General features: G+C 42.8%; 1 protein-coding gene across 2 annotated transcripts in view; it reads left to right on the forward strand.

Annotated features, from left to right (window-relative positions):
* LOC126427315 (ankyrin-3-like) overlaps positions 1 to 26274 on the forward strand; it is a 95151-nt gene that overhangs the window by 17567 nt on the left and 51310 nt on the right. For both annotated transcript variants that reach the window (XM_050089622.1, XM_050089623.1), the window contains exons 2-3: positions 3568 to 3737; positions 3861 to 3908. In XM_050089622.1, the coding sequence (XP_049945579.1) occupies positions 3650 to 3737; positions 3861 to 3908 (136 nt within the window). In that variant the 5' untranslated portion in view covers positions 3568 to 3649. The remainder of the gene's footprint in view (positions 1 to 3567; positions 3738 to 3860; positions 3909 to 26274) is intronic.

Below are 26274 nucleotides of genomic sequence, written 5' to 3' on the forward strand. Positions count from 1 at the left end.
TGCGCAAAACGTAAAACACGAAACGCTTTCGGTTGTCCAGACACCATTTTTACTACAACTAAGGTGGGCGCTCACCCCTGCAAACAAGCGGGAACCATGTAAAGCTCGAGAGTTTGCTCTTTCCTTCAGTATGTTGTTCACGCACATATCTTAAATAGCATTATAGTTATGATGATTTTGAAATGGTATTATACTTTTTCATACAGAATTCGTTTGTTAGAGAGCAGTTTCCCCAAGCACCACACTCGGAAGTACCCGCTGGAGAGGCCTTACCCGCCCAAGGCTCGTCTAGCCGGCTAACGCCACTGCTGTAGGCGAGACACGCCCACATCCTAGACCGACCGAGGTGGCGCAGTGTTCAGCACACCGGAGTCGCATTCAGGAGGACGACGCTTCAACCCCGCGTCCAGCCAGCCTGATTTTGGTTTTCCGTGATTTCCCTAAATCACTCCAGGCAAATGCCGGGATGGCTCTTTTGAAAGGGCACGGCCGACTTCCTTCCCCCTCCGACCTCGCCGTCTGGCATCCTCCCTCACAACAACCCCCCAACCCCCCATCCTCCCCCCCCCCCCCCTCTGCACAGTAGACACCACGTATTGACACGCACACTACCGCCCATTAAGTTGCTACACAGCTAAGATGACGTGCTACAGAGGCGAAATTTAACCGACAGGAAGAGGATGCTGTGATATGCAAATGATTAGCTATTCAGAGCATTCACACAAAGTTGGCGCCGGTGGCGACACCTACAACGTGCTGACATGAGAAAAGTTTCCAACCGATTTCTCATACACAAACAGCAGTTGACCGGCGTTGCCTGGTGAAACGTTGTTGTGATGCCTCGTGTAAGGAGGAGAGATGCGTACCATCACGTTTCCGACCTTTTATAAAGGCCGGATTGCAACCTATCGCGATTGAGGTTTATCATATCGCGACATTGCTGCTCGCGTTGGTCGACATCCAATGACTATGGAATCGGTGGGTTCAGGAGGGTAATACGAAAGGCCGTGCTGGATCCCAACGGCCTCGTATCACTAGCAGTCCAGATGACAAGCATCTTATCCGCACGGCTGTAACGTATCGTGCAGCCATGTCTCGATCCCTGAGTCAATAGATGGCTACTTTTGCAAGACAACAACTATCTGCACGAACAGTTCGACGACGTTAGCAGCAGCATGGACTATTAGCTCGGATACCATGGCTGCGGTTACCCTTAGCGCTGCATCACAGACAGGACCGCCTGCTATGGTATACTCATCGACGAACCTGGCTGCGCGAATGGCAAAACGTCATTTGTTCTGATGAATCCAGGTTCTGTTTAGAGCATCATGATGGTCGCATCCGTGTTTGGCGACATCGCGGTGAACGCACATTGGATGCGTGTATTCGTCATCATCATACTGGCGTATGACCTGGCGTGATGGTATGGGGTGCCATTGCTTACACGTCTTGGTCACCTCTTGTTCGCACTGAGGGCACTTTGAAGAGTGGACGTTACATTTCAGGTGTGTTACGACCCGTGGCTCTACCCTTCATTCGATCCCTGCGAAACACTACATTTCAGCAGGATAATACACGACCGCATGTTGCAGGTCCTGTACGGGTCTTTCTGGATACAGAAAATGTTCGACTGCTGAACTGACCAGCACATTCTCCTGATCTCTCACCAATTGAAAACGTCTGGTCAATGGTGGCCGAGCAACTGGCTCGTCACAATACGCCAGTCACTACTCTTGATGAACTGTGGTATCGTGTTGAAGCTGCATGGGCAGCTCTTCCTGTGCACGCCATCCAAGCTCTGTTTGACTCAATGCCCAGGCGTATCAAGGCCGTTATTACGACCATAGGTGGTTGTTCTGGGTACTGATTTCTCAGGATCTATGCACCCAAATTGCGTGAAAATGTAATCACATGTCAGTTCTAGTATAATACATTTGTCCAATGAATACCCGTTTAGCATTTGCATTTCTTCTTGGTGTAGCAATTTAAATGCCAGTAGTGTACTATAGTTTCATTTGAAAAAGAGAAGTTCATCCCCGTCTCCTGCAATGAATATGAGTATGACAATGGACTATACGTCGCTCATACAGCAGTCTCTCTCATTTAATCAGGTGCAAACATCATAAAGATCTCTTAAATGCTTTCAAAAGTTTTTGAAATAAACAGTTCAGCTGATCAGCCAGTATACAGATTGATTTACAAGGATATGCAGGTATTTTAATATGTTATTCTACTAGTAAAACTAAAGAAAAAAGTTCATATAAACAGAGATACGCAAAAGTTTAGTTACGGAGTTACGGCTAACAAAAGATTTTGCCTGAAATTTAGCTACTTAGCTAAAATAAAGCCATCGCGAAACTGTACAAGTTTAAAATAAAGCACCGTTTCCATTCATTTTGTTGTTATTGATATGGTGAATCTAATAAAAGATTTTCCCAGGACGTCTAACTGGCGAGAAGTACTTACAATTCCTTCAAGGAGAAATGCTCCGCATGCTCGAAGATCTTCCACTTGCTACGCGACTGCAAATGCATTTCCAACATGACCGCGCGCCTCCACATTCCACCAACCCGTCACTACACATTTAGATGAACATTTTCCCCAGAAATAGATTGGTCGAAGTGCTACACGTCTGTGGCCACTCAGATCGACCGATTTAACACCAATGCATTTTTGTGTATGGGGATGAGTGAAGACATAGTTTATGAGGACAGAGTCAATAGACGTGAGGCATTGCTTGCTCGCGTTGTGAGCGCAACGGACGAAATTAAGAACAACCCTGGGAAACTGAAACGAGCAACGAAATCTGTTCATACACGTGCAGCTAAATGCATTGAATTCAGTGCAGACATTTTTAAACATTTATTGTGAATGTATTATGAAATTGTATGTACACTGTACAATTCCCTTAACACTGAGCTTTGTTTTTTCCGGTTTAACATGAATTCAAGTTTGCTATGATATTAAAAAAAGCAGATAATCTGACACCTTCATATAGATTCAGTTAACGTTATTACGATCATTTTTTCCATAATTAATTTCTCTGCAACTTCTGTTGAAAACTTTAGGCAGTTGTCTGGAATTTAAAAAAACCAAAATTGGGGCAAGTAATAAATTAAAAATTTTACGAAACTACTTATTTGCTTTTATGGATGTTCTGGAAAAGTACTGCAGATACACATGTGGGGCATGTTTTATTATATTCACCAGACCAATAACCACAAAATAAATGGAAATGGTGCTTTACTGTAACCTCGTTCAGTTTTGCGATGGCTTCATATTAGCAAAGTTGCTAAAGTTCAGGCAAAATCGTTTATTAGCCGTAACTTGGTAACTAAGCATTTTACGGATCTATGTTTACTTGAACTTTTTTCTTTAGTTTCACTTGTAGAATAACATATTAAAATATTTGCATCTCTTCGTGAATCACACTGTATATTCGGAACAACGGAGTGGCATCCACCTTGTAAAATGGTGTGATTCAATTTAATTTACGCTACTTTATTTACTAGACAGGTAGTGACAAAAAAATGTGTTTTGTGGTTACACTTGTTCGTAAAATTTCAGGTTGTTCAGCAGACTGCAAGTTTGGTGAAGTTATTTTGAGAGAAAAGTTCCTTACTTGGCTCGACACCTTCGTCCTTCCACCATGTTCTGCAGAAGCTTTAGTTGGTTCATCCGCATTTTTGTGGCGGTGGCCATATTTACTGGCTTCTGTCACCCAGTTCCTGTTACAGGTAAAAATTTTACTTTGTTCGATTCATAAGAGTCTGAGTATGATAATGGATAACAATTTATTGTGAAATAATGAACAATAAGTTTAATTTTTTTATTGAGATTTTTGCGAATTTCTTTTTCAGAATCCTATACCGGAGTCACCTTGCATACTTTAACAACCGACAACTCAGGTAAGTGTTTGATCCGTTACAACTAAAAACACCTCATGGCCCACGGGGTTCATTTGGTGCTATTTTATTTAATCACGGCAGCCTTATCTGGTGGTCTGAGACGTCCACGAAGGCGCCGTGGGGCGGCGGTCATATTCAAACACAGTGGATTGCTACTTGAGTATATCGAGCTTTTACTTTTAAAACAGCGATAGATGATGTAAAATAATTGTGCACTAATTTCATTTTAATAATGTGATATCTCATTTGTTCAGAATGCTGTCTCGTCCAAGCGTCACACAAACTTGTATTCAGTACTGTTCATTGCTCCTGGATGACAGGCAATACGTACGTCGCACGCTACTGCTTTGCCAGTAGCATAACACGCGTGGTATACGCCGGAGTGACCTTGTTCGGGTATCTGCTTTGTGTCACGTTGCAGACATAAGGGTACTGCGAGCGAACTTCGCAACATCCATGGGGTATCAGTGTATCATCGCTTTTGGTGTTCTAGAAAGCTCCAGTTCGAATGCCATTTAGTCATCACGTAGCTTATACAGGATGGTTTTTACCACCGTATACAGACTCTAGGGATAGGTCGATGAGAGGATACGGAACAAAAAGGTCTAATGAATTTATGTTTGGAAACGCATGGTTTCCACACCAGACACAAATTATTCATACAGTGTTACAAAGACTGCGGTCTAATACTCGCTGTACCACGCAGCGACAGGTACAGCACGTAATGAAAATGGTTTCCGTGTGCCTCAACGCATGCGTGTATACGCGCAGTAGCGTGCTCCGTCTGTCACGTTCAAATCGGCCAGGCTGCATACGAACAGCGTCATAGGCAGGATGAATACGCTGCTCCAGTGTCTCCACATCTGCAATGTCCCCTGTGTACACGGTACTTCTGAGGTGGCCCCATAACCAGAAATCGCACGGGTTGAGATGCAGTGAACGAGCAGGCCATGCAACTGGACCCTCTCGTCCGATCCTTCAACCTGGGAAGACACGTTTGAGATGCATCCGGACGTTAATGGCGAAGTGGGCTGGAGCACCATCATAAGATAACCGTTAGAATAATCAATGGCACTTCTTACAGCAAGACGCCCGTAAGAAACGCCGGTAGTTCCCCTCTGTTAGGTGACGTGGAAGGAAAACTGGTCCCAAAATACGGTCGCAAATTATCCCAGCCCACCCATTCCGGCTGCTCCGATGCTGATGATTCGCTGTCAGCGTACCACAGGGGTTCTGCATACTATCCCACCGATGACTGTTATGAAAGTTGAAGATGCCACTCCACGTAAGGCTGGCCTCATCGGTGTATAGGATGGATGACACAAATCCTGCAATCATGGTTCCCTGGTGAAGCAACCGACGACAAAACTGCTGCCGACGTGGAAAGTCTGTCGCTAGTAACCCCTTCACACGCTCTAACTGATAAGGGTAGTAACAATCGTCATGGAGAATGTTCTACACGGTCGTCTGGCTTACCCCGTACAGGCCGGTCCATTGCCTGGTACTGACAGTTTTAATCACATTTTTTTCCATGTCTAGTGTCTCTTCATTTCGGATACGTCCTTCATGATTTCCTGCATGTTAGGTCATGACGTGCGAGAAACAGTACGACCCTCTAGGAGGAAAAAATGCATTCTAAAGTATGGCTGCGTGGTATTGCACTGCAGCTTCTGTAACAAAGTATGATTAAATAAATGGTCTCTGTCATGGGAACCATGCGTTTCTGGACATCATTAGAACATGTTTGTTCGTTATCATCTCATTGATCAACCCCTAGTGTTTGTACATCGTAGAAAAAAATCACCTAGTATCTTCCATAGGCCCTTACAGTGATAAAAGCAATCTGTCTACGGAAGGTAATAGTAAAGTTTTCAAAGAGGGTTACCAACGCGCCTTTAGTTGCATTACGCTGCAAACTGTACGTCTTTTCTTTTTTTTTTTTAGAGACGTACTGATGTTGCAGACTTCATCTTTCACACGCAAGTACCAAATGTGACACGAAACCAGCAAAATGGAGAATCCGGTAGTTCCCTTGGCTACTTAATCATAATTTCGTATACAAGCCAACTTCCGCTATTTCCTTCGTGTCCGAGTAAAACCAAATGTGTCAGATAAATTCACCTCTAAAAGTCACGTCCTAACACTTCATATCAATTTTAAACAAGTTATTCGTGTTAACTGTATCAAAATACGTGTTTGTGTCGCACTATATTCCGTATTTTCGTACGCTGTGTGCCATGAGAAACGAATTTTGTGCTATAGCATCCGTTACGAGCAGCATTTATCCTCTATAAAAATTCAGGAGTAGCAATCTCATTCAATGACACGTTTATCCCATCATTCATTGTATATCAACGTGAATAAATATAAATTTTTGAGAATTTTAATAAATTACCAGTGATGAGAATTACGTATGTCGTAGAAAATCAGTGCTTTTGTAGCGCTTGTTGTAAGTTGCATGTCGTGTTCCATTGCCTGCATTCATCGCAAAGTATTTTATTATCTTGATTTGGTTTTCGACTACAGTCTCTAAAAAAATTCAGGAGATTAGTAGCGTTCATAGAAGGTGATACTGAGGCTGTAAAGGAAACATCGATTTCAGTACGGACTGCTTCAGATATTAACGGTAACTCGTCATACTTGGAGCTTAACTGATCCAGAGTATAAAAATGATTCTCTAGGCTTAATTTAATGACACTTGTTTACTATTCTGTAAGACATTACACCAGCCACACTGCAGCCCTACTATGAACACTCTCCTCGAACGTGGGAATAGTAAGCCGACGTTCATAGGCTAAGATCAGCCGCCTGCAAGCTGCTGTGCGTGGGTGTTTCGGGAGAGTTACCAACAGTCATGTATCCGATATACCACAAGTACCTCACACTTTCATATCCTGCTGTCACTTCTACATGAGGTACACGATCTGTCACCGCTCATGCACTTGGCTGTGAGCAGTCTGCTAGTGGCAGTACTAGGCTGCATGGCCGGTAGAGGCAGGGACCGGGGAGGAGTCAGCACGTGGTACTCATCACCATAACCTACAAATATGAGGTGCAGGCTTCCACTGAAATCGAAACTGAGTCAGTGAGACTGACTTCAGCTGTTGAGTAACATGGTATGTGGTGTGTCAAGAAGAGGCAAACATAAAAGGATAGGATCTATTAACAGCAGGATGTTCAAATGTATGGCAAGTGAATGTATCCCTTAGGGAAATGCAAAAAGCGATGTGAGGGAACACTAAGTGCACTCAGTGTGTATGGCTGGGAGCCTTATTCAGCATTCTACAGAGGCCATTAGGTCAGCCGCTGAGAGAGCAGCGCGCTACCAGCTGCTGACTGTGCTCTGTGGCCACACTTGGATCATTCAAATGGCAGAGAAGGTTGACAAAGCTGGCCTCATCTAATTTCAGTGAGACTCACAATTTGCTGCAGTGCAAAACTGGTCGTGCATCCCACGTTCTGAATCGAATGGAACGACTGACTCAGAGTTCGAAGGTTCTGTGACAAAGCAGCCTGAAAATTCTTGGACTTGCATCAAGGGGTTGAGTACTCCATGGACACCCTAAATGGGTCAGGTGAGTGGTACACATCAGAGGCTGCTGCTCAGGTAGCCGTTTGGGTGTGGAGTGTACACAATGGTTTTTACATTAGACTACTCTTCGTCCAGTCCAGATAACGATAGGGACCTGAAAGTGTCAGTAATAGTTCCAAAGAAGTGTCACATACTTACGAGAGTATTAGTTCAGGTGATTAACTTCCGAACCACTGATATCAATGTGCCAGGGTTTGAAGATGCCCCACTACAGCTGACATAATACCCGGTACAGAAAGCTGGGGAAAACGCGGAATGGACAGCAGTGAGACACCGATAAAACTTTCAACCTGTATCGAAAATATACACTGAGATAGTATGGCATTTGCCGCAGGTCACAAACAAATTGTACCAACCAAAACAGAAACATAAATTGCGTGTGAGGCTTTCTGGGAAAGACTCAGTATCATGGTGGGAATTAATTTGGAATCAGGTCCCTCTGTCAACTTCTAGACCTACTCCAGATGCAACCAAAAATTATGCAGAAGGCTAAACCACTGTTATATAAGTTTCCAAGTCATTCTCTCATTGTTGAAATAGATGTTAATTGTGCAACAATCTACTGGTTAAATGACAGTTCTGTAAGGGGTGGGGGAGACAAGACTTCTGGTGAAACATTTCTAGATGAGTTGTCTGATGATTACCTAAAACAGACTGTTTGGGGGCCCACTCATGATGTGGCACCTGATAGTTTCAAAATGACCATACCTCTTTGAGGAAGCTCACACAGAAACCGGTATCAATGAACCTGATTTACACATTGCAAATGGCCACTAAGACAAGTAGTAGAGTACATATATGTTCAGCAAACAAGATAAAGAAGCAATTGTGAGCTATTTGAATACAAAACTCGAAATATTTAGCTCTTCATAACAACATGTAGAAAAATTGTGATTCAGGTTTACAAGAACAGTCAGCTGTGCACTTGGTACGTATGTAAAGCAGCTCATGATAAGAGGGACACTCCATAGTCTCATTTGAAAGAAACATCTAAAGAAAAAGAGACTGGTCAATGAATGCTAGGCAAAACGTAGCCCTACATGTAGGAAGACGCTAAATGTATTTGGCTGATGAGAGAAAATTCCGTCCAACCTACTAAGCCTACTGAGTCACAAATAGGCACAACAAAAAGACTCTCATAATTAAAAAAACACTGACGTTCGTGGTGGAATGACGGTTATGTAGTGCTGGATGGGAACAGGGAAGGGGATGGATGAGTGAAGACAGTGACTAACAAAGGTTCCCACAACCTGCCTGGTGTCCTCCTTTGTTAGTCACTGCCCTCACCCATCCAGCAAGGTGCCCTGTCCCCATTCCAACACAACCCAGCCATCATGCCACCATCACGCCAGTCTTTATATTTCTCTACTTTTCTCCTACTTCCCCTCCCTCCACACCCTTCTGCTGCCCTCTGTCTAACCTGTAGCACTTCACTGTCCACCACCCCACCATCCTGCCGCTCCTCCTCTCCCCACATCCAGTCGCCACTCCCACCATGCACTCGTGGTGCTGGTCACAATGTGGCTTCAGTTGCCTGAGACTGCAGTCGTGTGTGTGAGTTGCGTTTGCTCTTGCGTTTCCACGCGCGTTTGTGTGTGTGTACGTGTGTATGTGTGTGTGGGGGGGGTATACGTGTATGCATGTCTGTCGTCTATTTTTGACAAAGGCCTTATTGGCAACTCAGCATATCCGAACTATGGTGAGTTGCAAGTTTCCTTTTCGTAATATTGTCACATTCCATCCTGGATTTTTCATAATTTGATTCCTTCTAAGACTATTGTAATAGAATAGGAAGAAACTTTCACAAAACCAAGGAAATTCCGGTACTATGTAAAGCTGGTACCAAAGTTAGTGTTCAGACACTCGTAGACTGGGTAATGACAGCAATTAAGAATAGCAAAACAAAATCAGAAACTCTGACTTAGTTTTCCGAAATATTTCTTTAGAGATAGTACTGTGGGGCATTACTCCAATTTGTGACGATGACAGATATAGATGTAGAATTAGTGTCACTAGTGTTGAGAAACAGCTGAAATTTAACAAGGCTCCAGAACCTGATGGAATCTCTATCAGATCCTACACAGAATTTGCGACTAAGTTAGCCCCCCTCTTAACCAAAATCCTCGTACAAATAACACAATAATAAATTGTAAATCTCTATCACAAATAACAGTGTCCAGTAGTTGGGAGAAGTCCGAGGACCCATCAAGTAGAGGGGCAGCAGGAGTCATTCACAAATCTACCGTATAATATCCTTGTCATTCATTTGCTATAGGAATCTTGAACATATTCTGAGCTCAAACGTAATGAGGTTCCTTGAACAGAAGGACCTCATTGCCGGTCAGTATGGATTTCGAAAATAGTGACATTTCCTTTATGACATCCTTAAAGCCATAATCAAGACAGTAAGATAAATGCAGTAATTTCGGATTTTCGATAAAATCATTTGACTCACTACCATAACCACACTTATTACCAAAAGTAAGATCATATGGCGTATGATGCGAAATTTGTGGCTTAACTGAGGATTTATTTGGTAGGGAGGACTCAGCGTGTTACCTTCAATGCAGAGAAATTGGTGTGGACAATGTAAGTGTATTGGGACTCGCAGGTTCTGTTATATATTAATCGTCCTCCAGCAATTTAATAGTTTTAGAATTCTCGTGGATGATGCAGTTATCTATAATGAAGTACTATCTGAAGAATTCTGCACAAATATTGAGTAGGATCTTGATAAATTAAATTATAGTCACCAATGGAAGAGTACAGCTGGTACCAGTTAATTCATTCATATCTCTGGGTGTTACAATTTGGGACATCAAACGGAACGATCATGTGCTCTCAGTTGGAGATAAGATAGGTGCAAGGCTTCGGTTCATTGGTAGAATACTAGCGTGATGGGATCAGTCCACAGAGATGAGTGTTTGCAATCGTCTCATGTGACGATACCGAGAATATTGCTCTAGTGTGTAGGAACCGTATTAAATAGTACTGGCAGCAGATATTGTAAAGACGTAGAGAAGAGCAACACGAACATTCAATACTTCTTTGATCCATGAAGAAACTGAACTGGCACACTTTGAAGATAGACGGAAACTATTCCGATAAAGCCCACTGTGAAAGTTTCAAGAACCTGTTTTACACCTCGAGTCTAGCAATATACTACAACCCACCACTTGTCGCTCTCACTGGTGTCGTGAGGATGAAATTAGCTGAATTACAGGACGCACAGAGGTAATTTAAACAATCATGCTCAAGCTCCATATGTGACTGGAATGTGAAGAAGCCCTGATAACTGATAAATTAGGAGGTACCCTCTGCCATGCACTTCAAAGTGGTTTGCAGAGTATGGATGCAGATGTATACGTAGATGAACAGAGGTGATGGGGTTATCGAACAGAAAATGTAAGCTTTGTGTTTGAGAAATAACTTCCCTTTTTCTTAAGCGTCTAAATTCAGTGGAGACTGGGTTGAAATTAAGAGCTATTTGTTTGTAATATCTCCGTTAATCAATGGCCGATTTTTCAGTCCATTGTGGATCCCACTATTCTGGATTACGAAAAAATTTGCTGTCATGCATACTTGAGAATCCCACACGGCAGTTTCAAGCGAGCTGTCGAAGCGATCACTTTTTAATGTGCTCCCGTGTGTTGACTGTGTTGCGGGTTTGACGATTCGCACTCTACACGTTCTTATAAGTCTTTTGGTACCTGCAGCGTCGTTATCGTAGAGGAGGAGCGTATAGTATGAGGTCCGCCAGAGTTATACACCTCAACATAGCCACACCTTCACGATGGTAGTCATCGTCAGTTAACCTCACAGGTCGCCGATCCTTCTGACACTGTCCTGGTCATACCGCCACCCTAACAGCTTTATTCTTTACACCAGTGCAGCAGGCCATTAGCAGCAGAAGGGCAGGCCATATTACTAAAATGCTCTGTGCCGACTTTCTAATACTGTCCCAGACTATGAGGTACCAAGTTCAGATCCCCTTCTGCTGTTGGCACGGTGCAGAAATGCAGAGAACACTCTCGGGGTCATCCCCCGACCCTTCCTACACTCACCTCCCCACGACACATTTGCGCGGTCGAGTGTCTACAGTGTGAGTAGCTAACTATAGCCACCAAGAATAACTTGAAAAGTGTGATAGAATCTGAAACGTTTGTGGGACAAAGGGTGCATGGGACGATGGGGGCGATAATATGACGATGGTTTTTGTTGCTTGGTGGAAACGTGTCAGAGATATGAAGGTCAATTTTGTTTTTTTAAATAACATGCTACAGTTTGGTACTTATTTTATGATAGCGGCTATCGAGACGAATCCAATGATGTGTAAGTTCTTTGAAGGTCAACAGGGTCACAAAGGTAGCATGAACGTCAGTTTACAGAAAGTGTTCGAATTGCTCCAACCTTCGTATCATGGACTGAGTGGTATTCGTCATCACATCAGCACTTATGAAAGCACCATCTCTGACATTTCTCTCTTGAATATCTTAGGTGTAGTAGGAACGTCTTTATAAATAATGTCTTTTACGAATTCACATAAGAAAAAAATCCAGAGGTGTTAGGTCTGGCGAATGAACCCGCAACGACACATCTCCTACGCGTCCAATCCAACAATTTGGGAATTGTCCTTGCAGCTCATTTTTAGCCATCAGCGAAAAATGTGCCGGACACCCATCGTGTTGATACCACATTCTGTTCCTCGTTCCTAAAGGTATTTCTTCCAATAACAGACGTAATGTTCCTTGCAGGAAGGTGGTGTACTTCCTACCATTAAGATTTCCTTGGATGAGTAGGGGCCTATAATTCTGTCCTCCAGCATCCCACACTATATATTCACCAAACACGGTTTTTGGTGTGCAACTTGCCACTGCCAATATGGATTTTCAGTTGCTCACTAATGGATGTTATTCAGATTAACATTTCCATGAATGTAGCCTCGTCAGTAAATAAAATCAAATTAATAAATCTGTCATCCCTCTGAATATGTAGTTGAGCCCGTCGGCAGAATTCAACGCGACGCATACAATCGGCAGCAGTTAATTCTTGGTGGAGACTGTTATGGTAAGGATGATATTTATGTAGATGCAGAACACGAACAACACTACTCTGGCTCATGCCAGATTCCCTTGTGATTTGACGTGATCTAACACAATGATCTCGAACCACAGTGGCAAGAGTACCAAGTTTCGTTACCTAGTTAGTAACTTTCCTTTGCCAGATATGCTTCCGATACGTTCAGTATCCAGTTCTTCTCAATTTATCATACACATATTTAAATGTACGTCGTATGGGGTGAGTCCGTTGAGGATATCTTTCAGCATATAAGTCTCTATTTCTCACTGAATTTCGTTGGCACTCCCTGTAAATGAGAAACATATCGACTTGTTCTTCGAAGGAATACATCATACACATTCGCTTGATTCGACGATATTAGTGCTGTATTGCGAAACCGTCGAATGGTGTTTACATATGAAAGGCACGTTAGATGGATATACCATATTCGGCGAATATTTACTATTTGCACGATATACGAGAGAGAGTTGTCAGAGTATGTGCTTCTCTAAGTGGTGATGTGGTAAGGAATACCAATCAATCCATGATAAGAAGATTGCAGCAATGCATTGATACCGATGGTCATCACTTGGAAAACCTTCTGTAAATGGACGTTCATGCCACCTTTGGACATTCGTTGACCTTCAAAGACCTTACTGTTACACACCATTGCATTCGTCTGGATAGTTATTATCAGAAAATAAATACCAAACGATAGCATCCCATTTAAAGAAAAACAAAGTTGACCTTCATATCTCTGACACGACCCTATCTAGCAACAAAAAACCAACGTCATATTGTAGCCCTCGTTGTCCCATGCAACATTTGTCCCACAAGCTGTTTAGCTACTGTCATACTTCCGGAGTTACTCTAGGTCGCATCAGTTAGTGACTCTCCCTGTACATACGGTGCAGTTGATCTGATGCATGCCCATACTTCCTCCTCGTAGATAACTTCGATAAGAAGAATGGTAAACTCAATAACATTTTTCTGGGTTTGTGACTGCATTGTAAGTATATAAAACTGCTGACGTTTCGGTCACTGTTGCATATGTCCTTCTTCAGGGTGTTTTTGTTTACAAAACATTAAACCAAAACACACTGAAGAAGGTCACTTGCAACAGTGACAGAAACGTCGGTGATTTTACAATGCAGTCACAAAGCCAGAAAAATTTTACTGGCTGTGACAATGGCTGCGGAAGACTACGGTTATAATTAACATTGTTAAACTCCATCTGGTGTTACTGGCCAAGCTGTTGCATGCCTATAGCTCTCATTTAAAGCGCGACATTATCAACATTAGCCTGCCAGGCAGAAACAGAGTTAATATAAGACTGAAGTCCGCTGTGGCTGCCAGTAGAGTCGTCCGCTCTCAAATTTCGCTGTATGTACCGCCTCCTTCCTGCTTCATACATAGCGCATTATTCGCCATGTTGCTGTTAATTCGACAGACAATCAGATAGGCGTCGAAATGCAGAGCCTGTACCATATCGCAAGCTCCAAATGCTAAGTCAACAAACATCATTTAAATCTAGAATTAAATGTGCTGCTTCCAGTCTGTGTGGTAATTTTTCGATCAAAAACTACCCTCACATGTTGCTGTCTTGGCGACCGGCCATTCTGTCGAACCTGTATTGTCTGTATTTGTCTTGCACCTTATGTAACTTTTTTGCTCGTTTCTACTTAACACGGCTTCTATATGCAAAGCTCTTTTATGTAACAATGACCCAGCATTGAAATCACACGAAGACAACTTAAGCAGTTGGAGAGACGAGATTATAGGAGAGGTGGTGCGCATATGTGGCTATTCATCCAAGTAGCGTTCCATACCCGAAAACGGTGGTTCAGCCTTATGCAACCTGACTAATGCACATTTTCGTCAACTGTGTCGGTGGAACATTTCACAAAAACAAGAAAACGCCACAAAAGGACTGTGTAAATGTGGAATCCCAGTTTGTTTTTGCCGTATAAAAGAAATGTATACTTCTCTTTCAGCTCTAAAAATTAGCCAAAGCTAATTCATAATATTTTAGCAATGAATGTAATATTCTGAAACACAAAAACTAAATACGTTAAAAATCAAAAAAACATTTTCTGCTTGCACAACAACTCATTAATTTTTCAAGATGTGTGGGTAATGTGCAAACGCCTTAAAATTGTGGGAAACTGACTATTTCAAACGAAAACTATTGAAAATATTAGTAACTAATTTATTTTATGTTGAATTTAGATTAGACTAAAATATTTTTAAACGAAACAGTAATAGAAAAATGCTTCATATGCGAAGTTCACTTACAAAATTCGCATATGTTAATATCTCCTTCATTTTCGGCACGCAAAGGGTGACTCCACCCCTCACACACTACACATTTAATCTACAGTTCTCCCTGAACGTCTCTGGAAAATCCGCCTCCACAAAAAACACAAATGGCATCTTCTTCAGTAGATTTTTTTCCCCAACTGGGAGATCCAAATCTGACTCGCCTGAAGAGACATTTGGTGCATTGGGCTCTTCAACTGAATCCTCAGATAACTTAAGCCGTTTTCGGCATAATTTTCTAGGAGGAGCTTCACGTTTTTTCTTGCTTTTGGCAGGTGCCTCAGGAAGCTTCTGTTTACCCTTCATTAAGGGGTTTTCATGGCGTGTTTTATAAGGCGAAGATGTCAAAACAGCTCTGTTGTAAACCTTCCTCTTTAGAGGAGGGATTGGCGTGATGTCTTGTGCAGACACACCCGTGTTTGATGAGGTATTTGACAGCGATGTTGACCTTCTGTTTTCTCTTTGGCCATCTTCACTTGGGCTGTCAGTTGTCACAGGTTTGAATGCGTTTTGAGTGTCTTCTTGTCTGAGGTCATCACTTCCACCTGGAGATACTGGATTCTCATCAGGTCCTCTCACACTTCTGGCCTCATCTAATGCCGACGTTACAGCTATAAAGTCGATTTATGCAAAAACAGTCCTGTCACATAGGAAAATTCCAGTCTCCAAAAATCATTTTGCAGCAGTAGAGCCAGTCTGGCACTTTAGGTAGGCTTTCCCAAACAACACAGATATGTCATAAGGTTCTAAGGGCCGGCTACTGTGCCGCAACCATTGACGAACAAAGCGTAATAGGTTTTTAGAGTGCCCATAAAGGTCTTATCAAGTGGCTGAATTTTATGAGAGGTGTGAGGCGGGATGCTTACGATTGTAAAATGGTTCTCCCTTGCACGTTCTATAATTTGAAGGTTTCTGGCATAACTGTTATGCCCATCAAGAATTAACAGCACAGAAGATTCTTTTGAGGGATGTGCCTTAGAGCCGGCTGGTGTGACCGTGCGGTTCTAGGAGCTTCAGTCTGGAACCGCGTGACCGCTATGGTCGCAGGTTCGAATCCTGCCTCGGGTATGGATGTGTGTGTGTGATGTCCTTAGGTTAGTTAGGTTTAAGTAAGTCTAAGTTCTAGGGGACTGATGACCACAGATGTTAAGTCCCAAAGTGCTCAGTGCCATTTGAACCTTTTTTTATGTGCCTTAGAAATGAAGTTGTCAAACCACTCTGAGAAGTGCTCAGTTTGAATCCAGCCTGAAGGATGGCATTTACCAATTACCCTTAGGGCTATTATAGTCTTAATCATGTTTTCAGCATCCCACTTCATCACAATAACTCTTGGTTTCCATCAGTTAGCTTTCGTGGCATCTAGAAACAGACGCAAAACGTATTAGAAGTAATGTATTTGATGTTGGTATTGAGGAAACGTTTCCACAATGCCATCCTATGTATGCTTCCACATTACCTACACAATCGCTATTTTCAATTTCGGCAGATTACATTAAGCAACTATCCATTTAAGGTTGACAAAGGACTGCTGAAACCTTCTATGCACCTCCCTTTATAAGCTATCAGATGTAAAGAAAGATAACTACAAAGTATGTAGATAAATATAATACCACAACTTACCTCGAAAAAGGTTTAGAAAATGCACGAACGTGAAGTGCATCATTGTCACAGCGTCTGTTGCTCAACTGACTGCTAACCATCAACCATGACAAATAGGAACTATTGCAACAATTTCTGGCTGCCCTACTAGAGTACAACACTCTGCAGGCCAGGTACTAGACGTTTCCACATTACCCATACGCTTCCACAGTTGCACCCCTACCTCTATATATGAACGTTTCTTTATTTGTCCCTCCTTCGATTCTATACCAATCGATTATTTGCAATTAAACTTTGCTGATATGTTGTGTGTCAACAAATGGAGGTTTTTGAATTGTATTAAAGTTGTTTAAGGAAAATATAGAAACTGTAAGTGTCGAGAATAGAACACGCCAAGCAAAAACAAGAGCAATTATTGATAAAAGTGAAGGAAACATTTTAGCAGAAGTAACACACAATGCAAATGTAACTGTGACGCATCTCGGAAGTTACCAACTTGCAACTGAATGCAAGTGGCGGCAGGCGAAAACGCTATCCGTCTGTGCAGGTGCGCCAACACTGAGGCGTTACCATAGACGTCTACTAAAATTTTATTTTCGAATATGTGGTGCGCTGTCCTTTCAACATATTTGTGTGTGTCACATTGTTCAGCGGCAGTTCTTGCATTCCCGTATGTATGACGTATGTGAAATGAGTTAAACATAGATATTGATATTTCAGTTCGTGTCTGACGTAACAAGTGGTGTTAATTATAAACTTCAAACTGCAACTCGGCATAACACAACTGCATCCATTTTCTCTTCTTTTTACAAACTAATTGTAATAGTTTCCGCGAAGCAATACTTTCACTATCAAGCGAACCGGATGGTGCAGTCGTTACCAAATTGGATCCTTATTAGGGAAGACGAAGGTTTCGAATCTGTGTCTGAGCATCCAGATTTAGGTATTCGTGATTACCTTAAGTCGCTCCTGGCAAATACTGGAGTGGTTTCTTTGAAAGGGAACTGCCGGATTCGTTCCCCGTCATTGAAACATTCCGACCGTGTGCTCCGTCTCTAATGACCTAGATCTCGATGGGACTTTGAGCCCCAATTTCCTCCCTTCCTCCCTTCAAATCAGACTTTTACAAAGAGCTATTGGTCAATGTAGACCTCTAGCACGGAAGAAAAAGGCATCAGAAACCGCAAAAACAAACGAGCAACGTGAACTAAGAATGGAAAGCAATCGACAACGCGCTTTTCGATTCAGACGAACACTGCATACCGATCTATATCTTGGTGCATTAGACTGTGGTCCTAATTATGATTTGAGGCATCACACAGTTGGGGTTATCGTAAAAACTGATAATTGGAACTTGTAGTGCCCTCTAAAATGAAACACCAGCAATGCTCTGAGCAGGTGGATAAGAGAAACAGACGAAATTACATTCACCACCCTCAACATTATCATTGTTAGTGACAGGTGACATAACCCTATCAACATTTGTTTGCACAAATGACCACTCAGGTTATTTTAACATATTCACACGCAGACATTCATGGGATGAAGTAAAGGAACTTAGGTTCACTGGAGGGTCATCACCTGAATGTCATAATATGTTCTGCGCCTGACATTAACCAAACACAGAAGTTCTGAATAATTTTCATTTAAGATCATCGTGGTTTTGGAGAGTCACGCTTGTGGATGTATTCCGTTGAACGGCAAAGTAGAGGAGTGTCACACCTATACATTTCTGTTTTATTGACCACAAAATCCAGGCAACTTCACACTGATCAACAGAAGCACAAATACCCGAAGTCGACATTGACCCATACTTAATAGAAGTCTTCAACAAAAACATGATTTATAGTCCATATGACTTCTGCAACAGCGATTATCCCTGCATGCCTGTCGTGAAATGCAGGAAAAGTAAGAAAAGATGACTGTCGGCGAAACTACACCTGGCAATGATACCAGTTTTGTCGTCGACTATTGACTGAAGATACCGGAAAATCGATCACATTAAAACTATGTAACAATGACAGTGAAGTAGTTAATCATTACGATATACCACATTCACCGTCGTCCTCGAAAACGTGCAAGTCTCACACCAACAGCGAGTAGTGGAATTTGGCAATTTGGGAAAATGTTAAATCCAGCCTAGTCGTCAAATATGGGGCGCCTAGATAAACCTGCTTTCTCGAGTCGCTAGGCCTCAGACAAATCGTATTCGTGAGTTTTACTACAAAAGGAAAAGATAACAAAAGTTTGTCAAGTAGACAGATGTGTCGCAAGCAAAGGGCGACATGAAAAATACGCAATGATCTTCAGTATAAACGCCGGCCGCTTTGGCCGAATGGTTCTAGGCGCCTCAGTCCGGAACCGCGCTGCTGCTACGGTCGTAGGTTCGAATCCTGCCTCGGGCATGGATGTGTGCGACGTCCTTAGGTCAGTTAGGTTTAAGTAGTTCTATGTCGAGGGACTGACCTGAGAGTAAAGTCCCATAGTTCTCAGAGCCATCTCAACCATTTTTTTCAGTATAAACAATCCTAAGTCGCTGATATACAAGTGCCTAATCTCGAAGCTGTTGTAGAACTTGCTGACCTTGAAGCTACCACTCAGTTTGGCTGCGACCAGTCGGGCGCGGCGCTAATGTCGTCTTCTGGCATTGTCATCCTGGAGAAGCGTCGGCCAGCGTGCGATTCTCACAGCCATCTCCTCTCTATCGTTCACGACTGGTATACCGGCGCTTGACTTTACGCTGTAGCAGAAAATATCGGCGAACAAGCTGCAACGCCGCCAACAACGTAGAGCAGTTCCAGGTCGCCCTAGTTTGAGTCGTCCGACGGTTTAGGCCCTCGTATACTGGTCACCCAAACAATGCAGAATGCTTTTGTTTACGATTCAGAATAACGATGTCAGTGAAGCGATTTATGTTCCTGTTATCTGCTTTGAGATTTCAATATATGAATTCTAGGGAAGAAAGAAGAACTAATGGACGCGCTACTCTCACTTAGAAATAATTCGAAATTTCATTCTGAACTGTCAAAAAAAAAAAAATAGCTGCTCAGAGTATTTGACAGTTGATGAACTGCTTTGCCCGTTTAGAGGGAAATGTTTTTACAGGGTTTATATGAACTCGAAGTCTGCTAAATATGGCATCAAGATTAAGTGCCATTGCGACGCTAAAACACACTGTTTATACAATGCTTTTATCTATACCGGCAAAGCAATTACTAATAAAATAAGCCAACTTTCAGTTCCAACACAGAATGTACTGCAGCTTGCAGAACCTTTATTTGGAACAAATAGAAATATAACTGCCGATAATGGGTTTTCTCCTGTGGAGCTCGTTGACAGACGGATTGAAAATGGTTGGACCTTCATTGGAACGATGAACAAAATTAAAAGGGAAATACCACCAGAATTTTTAGCCAATAAACAACGGGTAGTAGGATCTACGTTATTTGGTTTCATGAAGGATAAAACATTGGCATCTTATGTCCCTAAGAAGGACCGAAGCGCAGATGTGATCTCATCAATGCACCGTGACAATTCAGTCAATGAAAGTAGTGGAAAACCTGAGATAATTGAATTTTACAACAGAACGAAAGGTGGTGTTGATACATTACATCAGAAATTCGCCAATTATTCAGTCTTTACAAGAACATTCAATGTTGCGAGTGAAAATGGATTCGTATTATGGAAGGCGTCAAATGGTGGAAAACGTATGAAAAGTAATAATTACAGAAAAGAAATTGGACTAAATTTGATAAGGCCCTTTATCACAGAAAGAAAGATTCTTCATGATCAGTAGGTTTGAGAGAAGAATAGATAATTTTCAAGGGGCAGCTGATGTACCACAAAATGACCAATGACCAGAAAATTCACCTTTTAATCAATGTGGATCACGAAAAAGAGGAAAACGGTATTTATGTGATCCTAAAACTGACAGCAAGCAATCACAAAAATGCGACACTTGTTTTAAATTCATCTGTAAACGGCATGCAGGAAAAGAAGTGTTGTGTGCCAAGTGCCGTTCTTCGTTCAGGTACTGATACAGATAACATTTGGACACTTCCATGTTTCATTTTCATTATTTTTGTTTTAGAGTCGTTATGTTAAGCGGAAGTTATGAGAAACCCCACAGTATAGCTAGGTTTTTTTTATGTAAGCAGTCATGTAGCATTCCAAAGTAACATGCTAAAAATTCTTATAAAATATAAAACATAGGACTTAAAGTTAAACAAATAACACAATATAAAATTTTTCCTCAATAAAAGTTTATTTATATTTGAAATAAAATTTATTTAAATACAATCATTACGCATTTACATATGAATTATATCTTTTATGGGGAGTGTGTTGAATTTTTATTCAAGGGTCCATTTGGACCCGCGATTTTAGTTACGTTCGTTAAAATATCGCTTCCAGTTAAGGGTTAACATCCATGCATTCTAATAATCAAAATCCGAACATTCGATTCACGCCAAACCTCTATAACGAAGTAATGGTTTCGATGGACGACATATGCTCATCAGTCCCTAACAAACTATTGGGAATGGCTGCCCCGAATCTGCCTCAAACAACGTTTTCGTTCACAATAAGCAATGGGAAATACTCTATGACGGTTAATAATTGGGCACATCTGTTCAAACGAATCTTCTGGGGTTGGTTCCAGAACAACATATAGGCTATGACACAACCATGCATACAATTACAAGTCAATGTCGTTGACAGTATATCCTACATGCCCCAGGAGGCAAAATCAGAATGTTGTCCGTTTCATTTAATTTGAGAAACATATGGTCGAATAAAATAGTACCCATGCAGCTGCGTCATCTGGAACTGTAGCAACTCTTTTCGATAGTGGCCAAACATAGCTTTCAGCAACAAAATTACTGTCGACTGTTCAATCAGTGCGATATCTCCATCCAGTATCCACAAAACTACCGTAACGGGTACAGAACTCCAATCACGTCAGCTCATTATGAGGGACGAATGCACTACAGAGCAAGAAAGAGCTCATCGTACTCTCAGAGTGGAGAGAAAATGAAGAGCACTTTGGTGGCGCACTCGCCTTCTTGTCTGCTGCTTCTTGACAAAGCTCTATCAGTTATACCTCATTCAGAAGCCACTGATGAAGTGAAAGCACTTCTCAAATTATCGGCTTCATAGAAATATGTGCAGAACGAGGGTGACCCACAGGATTTCCTAATGGCGACCCAAGAGGCAATCGACTATTTATTATCTAAGCTGGACGTCTGCTTGTGATTGCTCTTCTGTGAGTGTAAATTTACAATTGGCAGTGTCCTTATATACAACCTGTTATTTATTGCTCTGTTTATACATATGTGATTTTTTTAAAATCGTGTTGTTTCTGTAATTTTTACTGTGATGTTATGAGACATATGCTAAATAAATAAATAAATAAATATACAGAACTGACTTTGGAGACGAATATCATCGAGAAACAGCTATGACGCATTTGCTGAACGTTATGCAGCACAGTTGTTCTATATTTGGAATAGAAGAGCGACAACCGATGAATCAACACAATGCATCACATTGGCAACGAACTTCCACAAAGCCACAGCAATCATATACAAAATGATGCTCAAATTTTTCAAAATATCCCACACAATTATAGAAATTGTGAGATGGGCGGTCCAGTTCTTTGTACACAACTACTCCTTTGGAGATATTTCTTCTTATTGAATTAGTTGGATGAACCAGAAATGAGCAAAAAACAAGAGCAGTAATAAAAACCCACAAACGCCTAAACCGCGCAGCCACTCCGCGCGGCAATAGTTAGAAAGTCATATTTAATAATTTCATTGCCTACTAAACTGACTACAACGATGATGCTTGTGGGTACGCCAGGAGCCTCACCTGTGTGGAGTCCAGCCACTTGTTGCAAGGCTTTTCAGGTGAAGTCAATTCGGCTCCTAAGTGTCGATTGGGATGAAATGATGTTGAAGTCAACACAACACCCAGTCCCTGGGTGGAGAAAATGTCAGCTATGCCTCATTGACCACTTTTTTTACCATATTTCTCACATTATTGACAATAAATAGGCATACAAAGAAAAGAAGAAGTTAGTACCATCGCCACTCTTGTCCTAAACTTAATAAGAAGCCCCCCCCCCCCTGAAAAAAATCTCCTCAACTTCATGTGTAGCCCCAGTTAATAAGACACCATTAACGTTTACCAGAGGGGAAAGGAGGATACAGCGAAGTTCTTTTTTAATTGTGTTTTTAAGCCATCTCCGCTGCACCAGCACTTCCCCATGAAGACTGACGATAGCCTTCAGCATCATCGAGAGAAAATCTGGGTGGTAGGGATGCGTTAGCAAATCACTGACACATAGCTTTTCAGAAGTGTGTATGGATAACTGTTCAGGGGATAGATTCTGTAAAATGGAGGAAAGGAAGGCATGTCGGTGTTGCTAGCATGTATGATCCAGCTGTGAAGGTGGTTACAGAAAATACCCTTGAGAATGTCCGATAAATATTGTTGGTTCTTAGAGTTCTTGACAACTGCACAATGACAGTCATTAAGGTAATGCCACAAATCGAACACCACCAAACAGGTAGTAGGCAGCATGTCCGCTAATCCAAGCTTCTGATTTAGTCTTAGTCCACAGGAAACAGTCCATAGCTGGGAACAGAAGCTTTTGGGCTGTGATAATGTCAGGAGTCATGTGTGAAATAAATGCCGACATCTGCTGGACCAAAGGCTAAACATTACTCGCCTGGCCTTCACAGCCATCGTTGTAGGCCACATGTGGTATATAATGGCGATGCTACGAGGTGTATCCTGGATAGAAGAGACTAAAATACCCGCTTCCCAGTAACCATCATGTATCAGGTGGATTGGACATCTGACGAAATACAGCATTCCACGCAACAAGGGGTTGTTTCTCCTCAATCACATTCAACAGAAGCTACGATTGCAAGTGAGGCATAATCTTGGCCATCGGTAGATGCGGAGGAAGATGGGGGGTCCAGATGTAGTTGTATTAAGAAATAGCTCCACCAAGGAAAGGACATTGGGACATTTGTCAGCGGCATACGGGCAACGACAGCGACTGGTCAATAAGCTGATCAGACAAGTCAAAATACGTTGCCACATCTTGACATCCAAGAATTTAAAGAGGACAATTGCTTGATGGTGGAGATGACAAAGACTGAGGCCTCCTTTGCCCTTCACAAAGGTGGGGTAGTCATAGCTCACCTTAAACAACATGCCAGTGTGGATAACTTGTCTATCCATTGACGGCGGGATGGGAAAAGTCTGGGCCATATGCAGGATTTGCGATGCAACTTAAATGTTTGCATACTGTGTGCATTGTAGATGTGCAGGTTTCAGAGTCAATGGTAAAGGAGCTCTGCTCAGATCCAGCATAATAAGCGACTATTGTTAAGGGCGACAAAACACCCCAAGTTGGCAGTAAAAATTAATGCGTAGACATGTTATCACGTCACGGAGCTGCAGCAGAGTAACGCATTCAGCAGGCAGTCCACGTCCTATAGGCAACGTGCGAGATTTGCAAATGTTAATGACACTGCCTGAAGCTATTCCCTAGTACTCCACCCACTTCAGTGTTGCTTGAACGTCGTTTCTGTTGCGCAAGACAAGGACCAGGTCGCCCACAGACTCACTGAGGAGTTGGTGGAGGCCGCAAAGTAACGGTTCCATGGCGAGAACGTACAGGACTTCGGAAGAGCATCTGACACACCAATCCTTGTACCAGGATGGACGGCATAAGTCGACGATCATATAGGATCCAAGATGTTGCGCACCAGAGCTGTCTGGGAATCCCATGTTCTGCTTCACTGCTGCCAGATAAGAGTGATGAACCCTTTCGAATGTAGCCGGCCGCGGTGGTCTAGCGGTTCTACGCGCTCAGTCCGGAACCGCAGGACCGCTACGGTCGCTGGTACGAATCCTGCCTCGGGCATGGATGTGTGTGATGTCCTTAGGTTAGTTAGGTTTAAGTAGTTCTAAGTTCTAGGGGACTGATGACCACAGATGTTAAGTCCCATAGTGCTCAAAGCCCTTTCGAATGTCTAGCTGAAATCAAGGGAGGCCAAGACTCCCATCAGACACAGTGTCTGCATAAGCACAGTAGTGTTACAGTACCGACATAAGGCAGTGCAGATCTTGTGACAGCCTGCTAAAGACGCCTGATTGTGGGAGACCACAAAGCATGCAACCCTTCTCAGGGGTGGTGTAGAAAGTCAAGTGAAGATATTCAAGTCAGAGTTCTGGAGCAACAGGGATCAATAGACACTGATGCTTCCACGCTTCAAGGAAGCCATTAGGGTGCGGGATTTCCACATTGCCTCGATGAGCTGTTGGCATTCAGGCTTGAGAGAGAGATGCCGTGTATGTGGATGGGAATTGCTGGTATGGTGTGTGAAACCCTCCCTATCGCCATATACTTTTTTCCACGTGTCAACAAATCGGAAGTCCGCCCCCAGTAGCTATGTGGTCAGCGCGACAGAATGCCAATCCTAACTGCCTGGATTCGATTCCCGGCTGGGTCGGAGATTTTCTCCTCTCAGGGACTGTTGTCCTCATCATCATCATTTCATCCCCATCGACCCCCAAGTCGCGAAGTGGCGTCAAATCGAAAGACTTGAACCCGGTGAATGGTCTACCTGACGGGAGGCGCTGGTCACACGACATTTATATTTGAATGAATCGTGGAGAGGGCTTCATATGGTGTGTAGTTGTCAGATGGTGTAGATATTTACAGTTCTGATGCCATGGAGAGTGAGCGCCGTGCTGCTTCTGTGAGGCAATCAAGCCTTCACAGAGAAGGACGTCATGATGCGTGGAAAACATGAGTGGTGTATCTGAAAGAGCTGACGAAATACATCACATCTCCGGGAGGAGGACTATGCCTGCACCTGCTGCATTGTGTGATCCTTGTAACATCGTCAGTTTATGGTATGCATTGATGTTATTGACATTGAGCATGGCCTGTCGGTATTATTTAGTCCCCATGCACACCTGGAAAGTTACGTGCTCTCTGTCAGTGGCTGTCCATGGTATACCAACTGTGGCATCTGTAGCATTGTCAGTCACTGTGCTGTTGCTCTGTCCCGCTAGTGCGGTGTCATGCTCTACCTCATATTCCCAGAAGCTCATTGCTATAGATGTTGTGTCGTCTGCTGTGCACACAAGTGGAGTCGGTACCAAAAGAGTTATGCCACCTGGGATGCACGGAAAAAGGGTTGGCACGACTGTGTCACTATGACATTAAGCAATCATGAGACAAAGTGTCAGAGGACTTGGCGTCATCAGACATTTGGTAATCGTCAGGCACCATTTGTTAAAGGTAGTCATCCAATGGTCACAGTGCCATTTCTGGCGCTTAAATTGAGGCTTTTGTTTGTAAACATGCTTTTCAGAGTTGTGGTAGCAATTGCCCATTGGTTCAATGGCTGACAGAAGGAAGGCAGAAGTCAGTACTACACTAGGAGCCATTTCTGTGTGGTTGTCATCGGTGCTAGGCAGGAGAGTGTCTCCTCCAGTTAACAGCCCTGGTTCCAGTGATGTGATAAGTGCCAGATCAGTCTCTGCGATGGCAGTCATCGTTTGTAATGGATCACGTGAGTAGTGCTGAAGACCAGCAGTTTGTGCAGTGCGCACAGCATAGGTGACATGATGGACAATGGACGTCACAATGGGGGCAGCGCCGTTGAGTGGTGTCTCTCCAAGCCAGCTCCAGAGGCAGTTTTGGCGGAATGTCCTTCCTAGTTGCTGCAACTACAGGTACGGGGCTGCATGTCATATGTTATGATGGCC

Source organism: Schistocerca serialis, chromosome 11, assembly GCF_023864345.2.
Source record: "Schistocerca serialis cubense isolate TAMUIC-IGC-003099 chromosome 11, iqSchSeri2.2, whole genome shotgun sequence".
Taxonomy (NCBI): Eukaryota; Metazoa; Arthropoda; class Insecta; order Orthoptera; family Acrididae; genus Schistocerca; species Schistocerca serialis.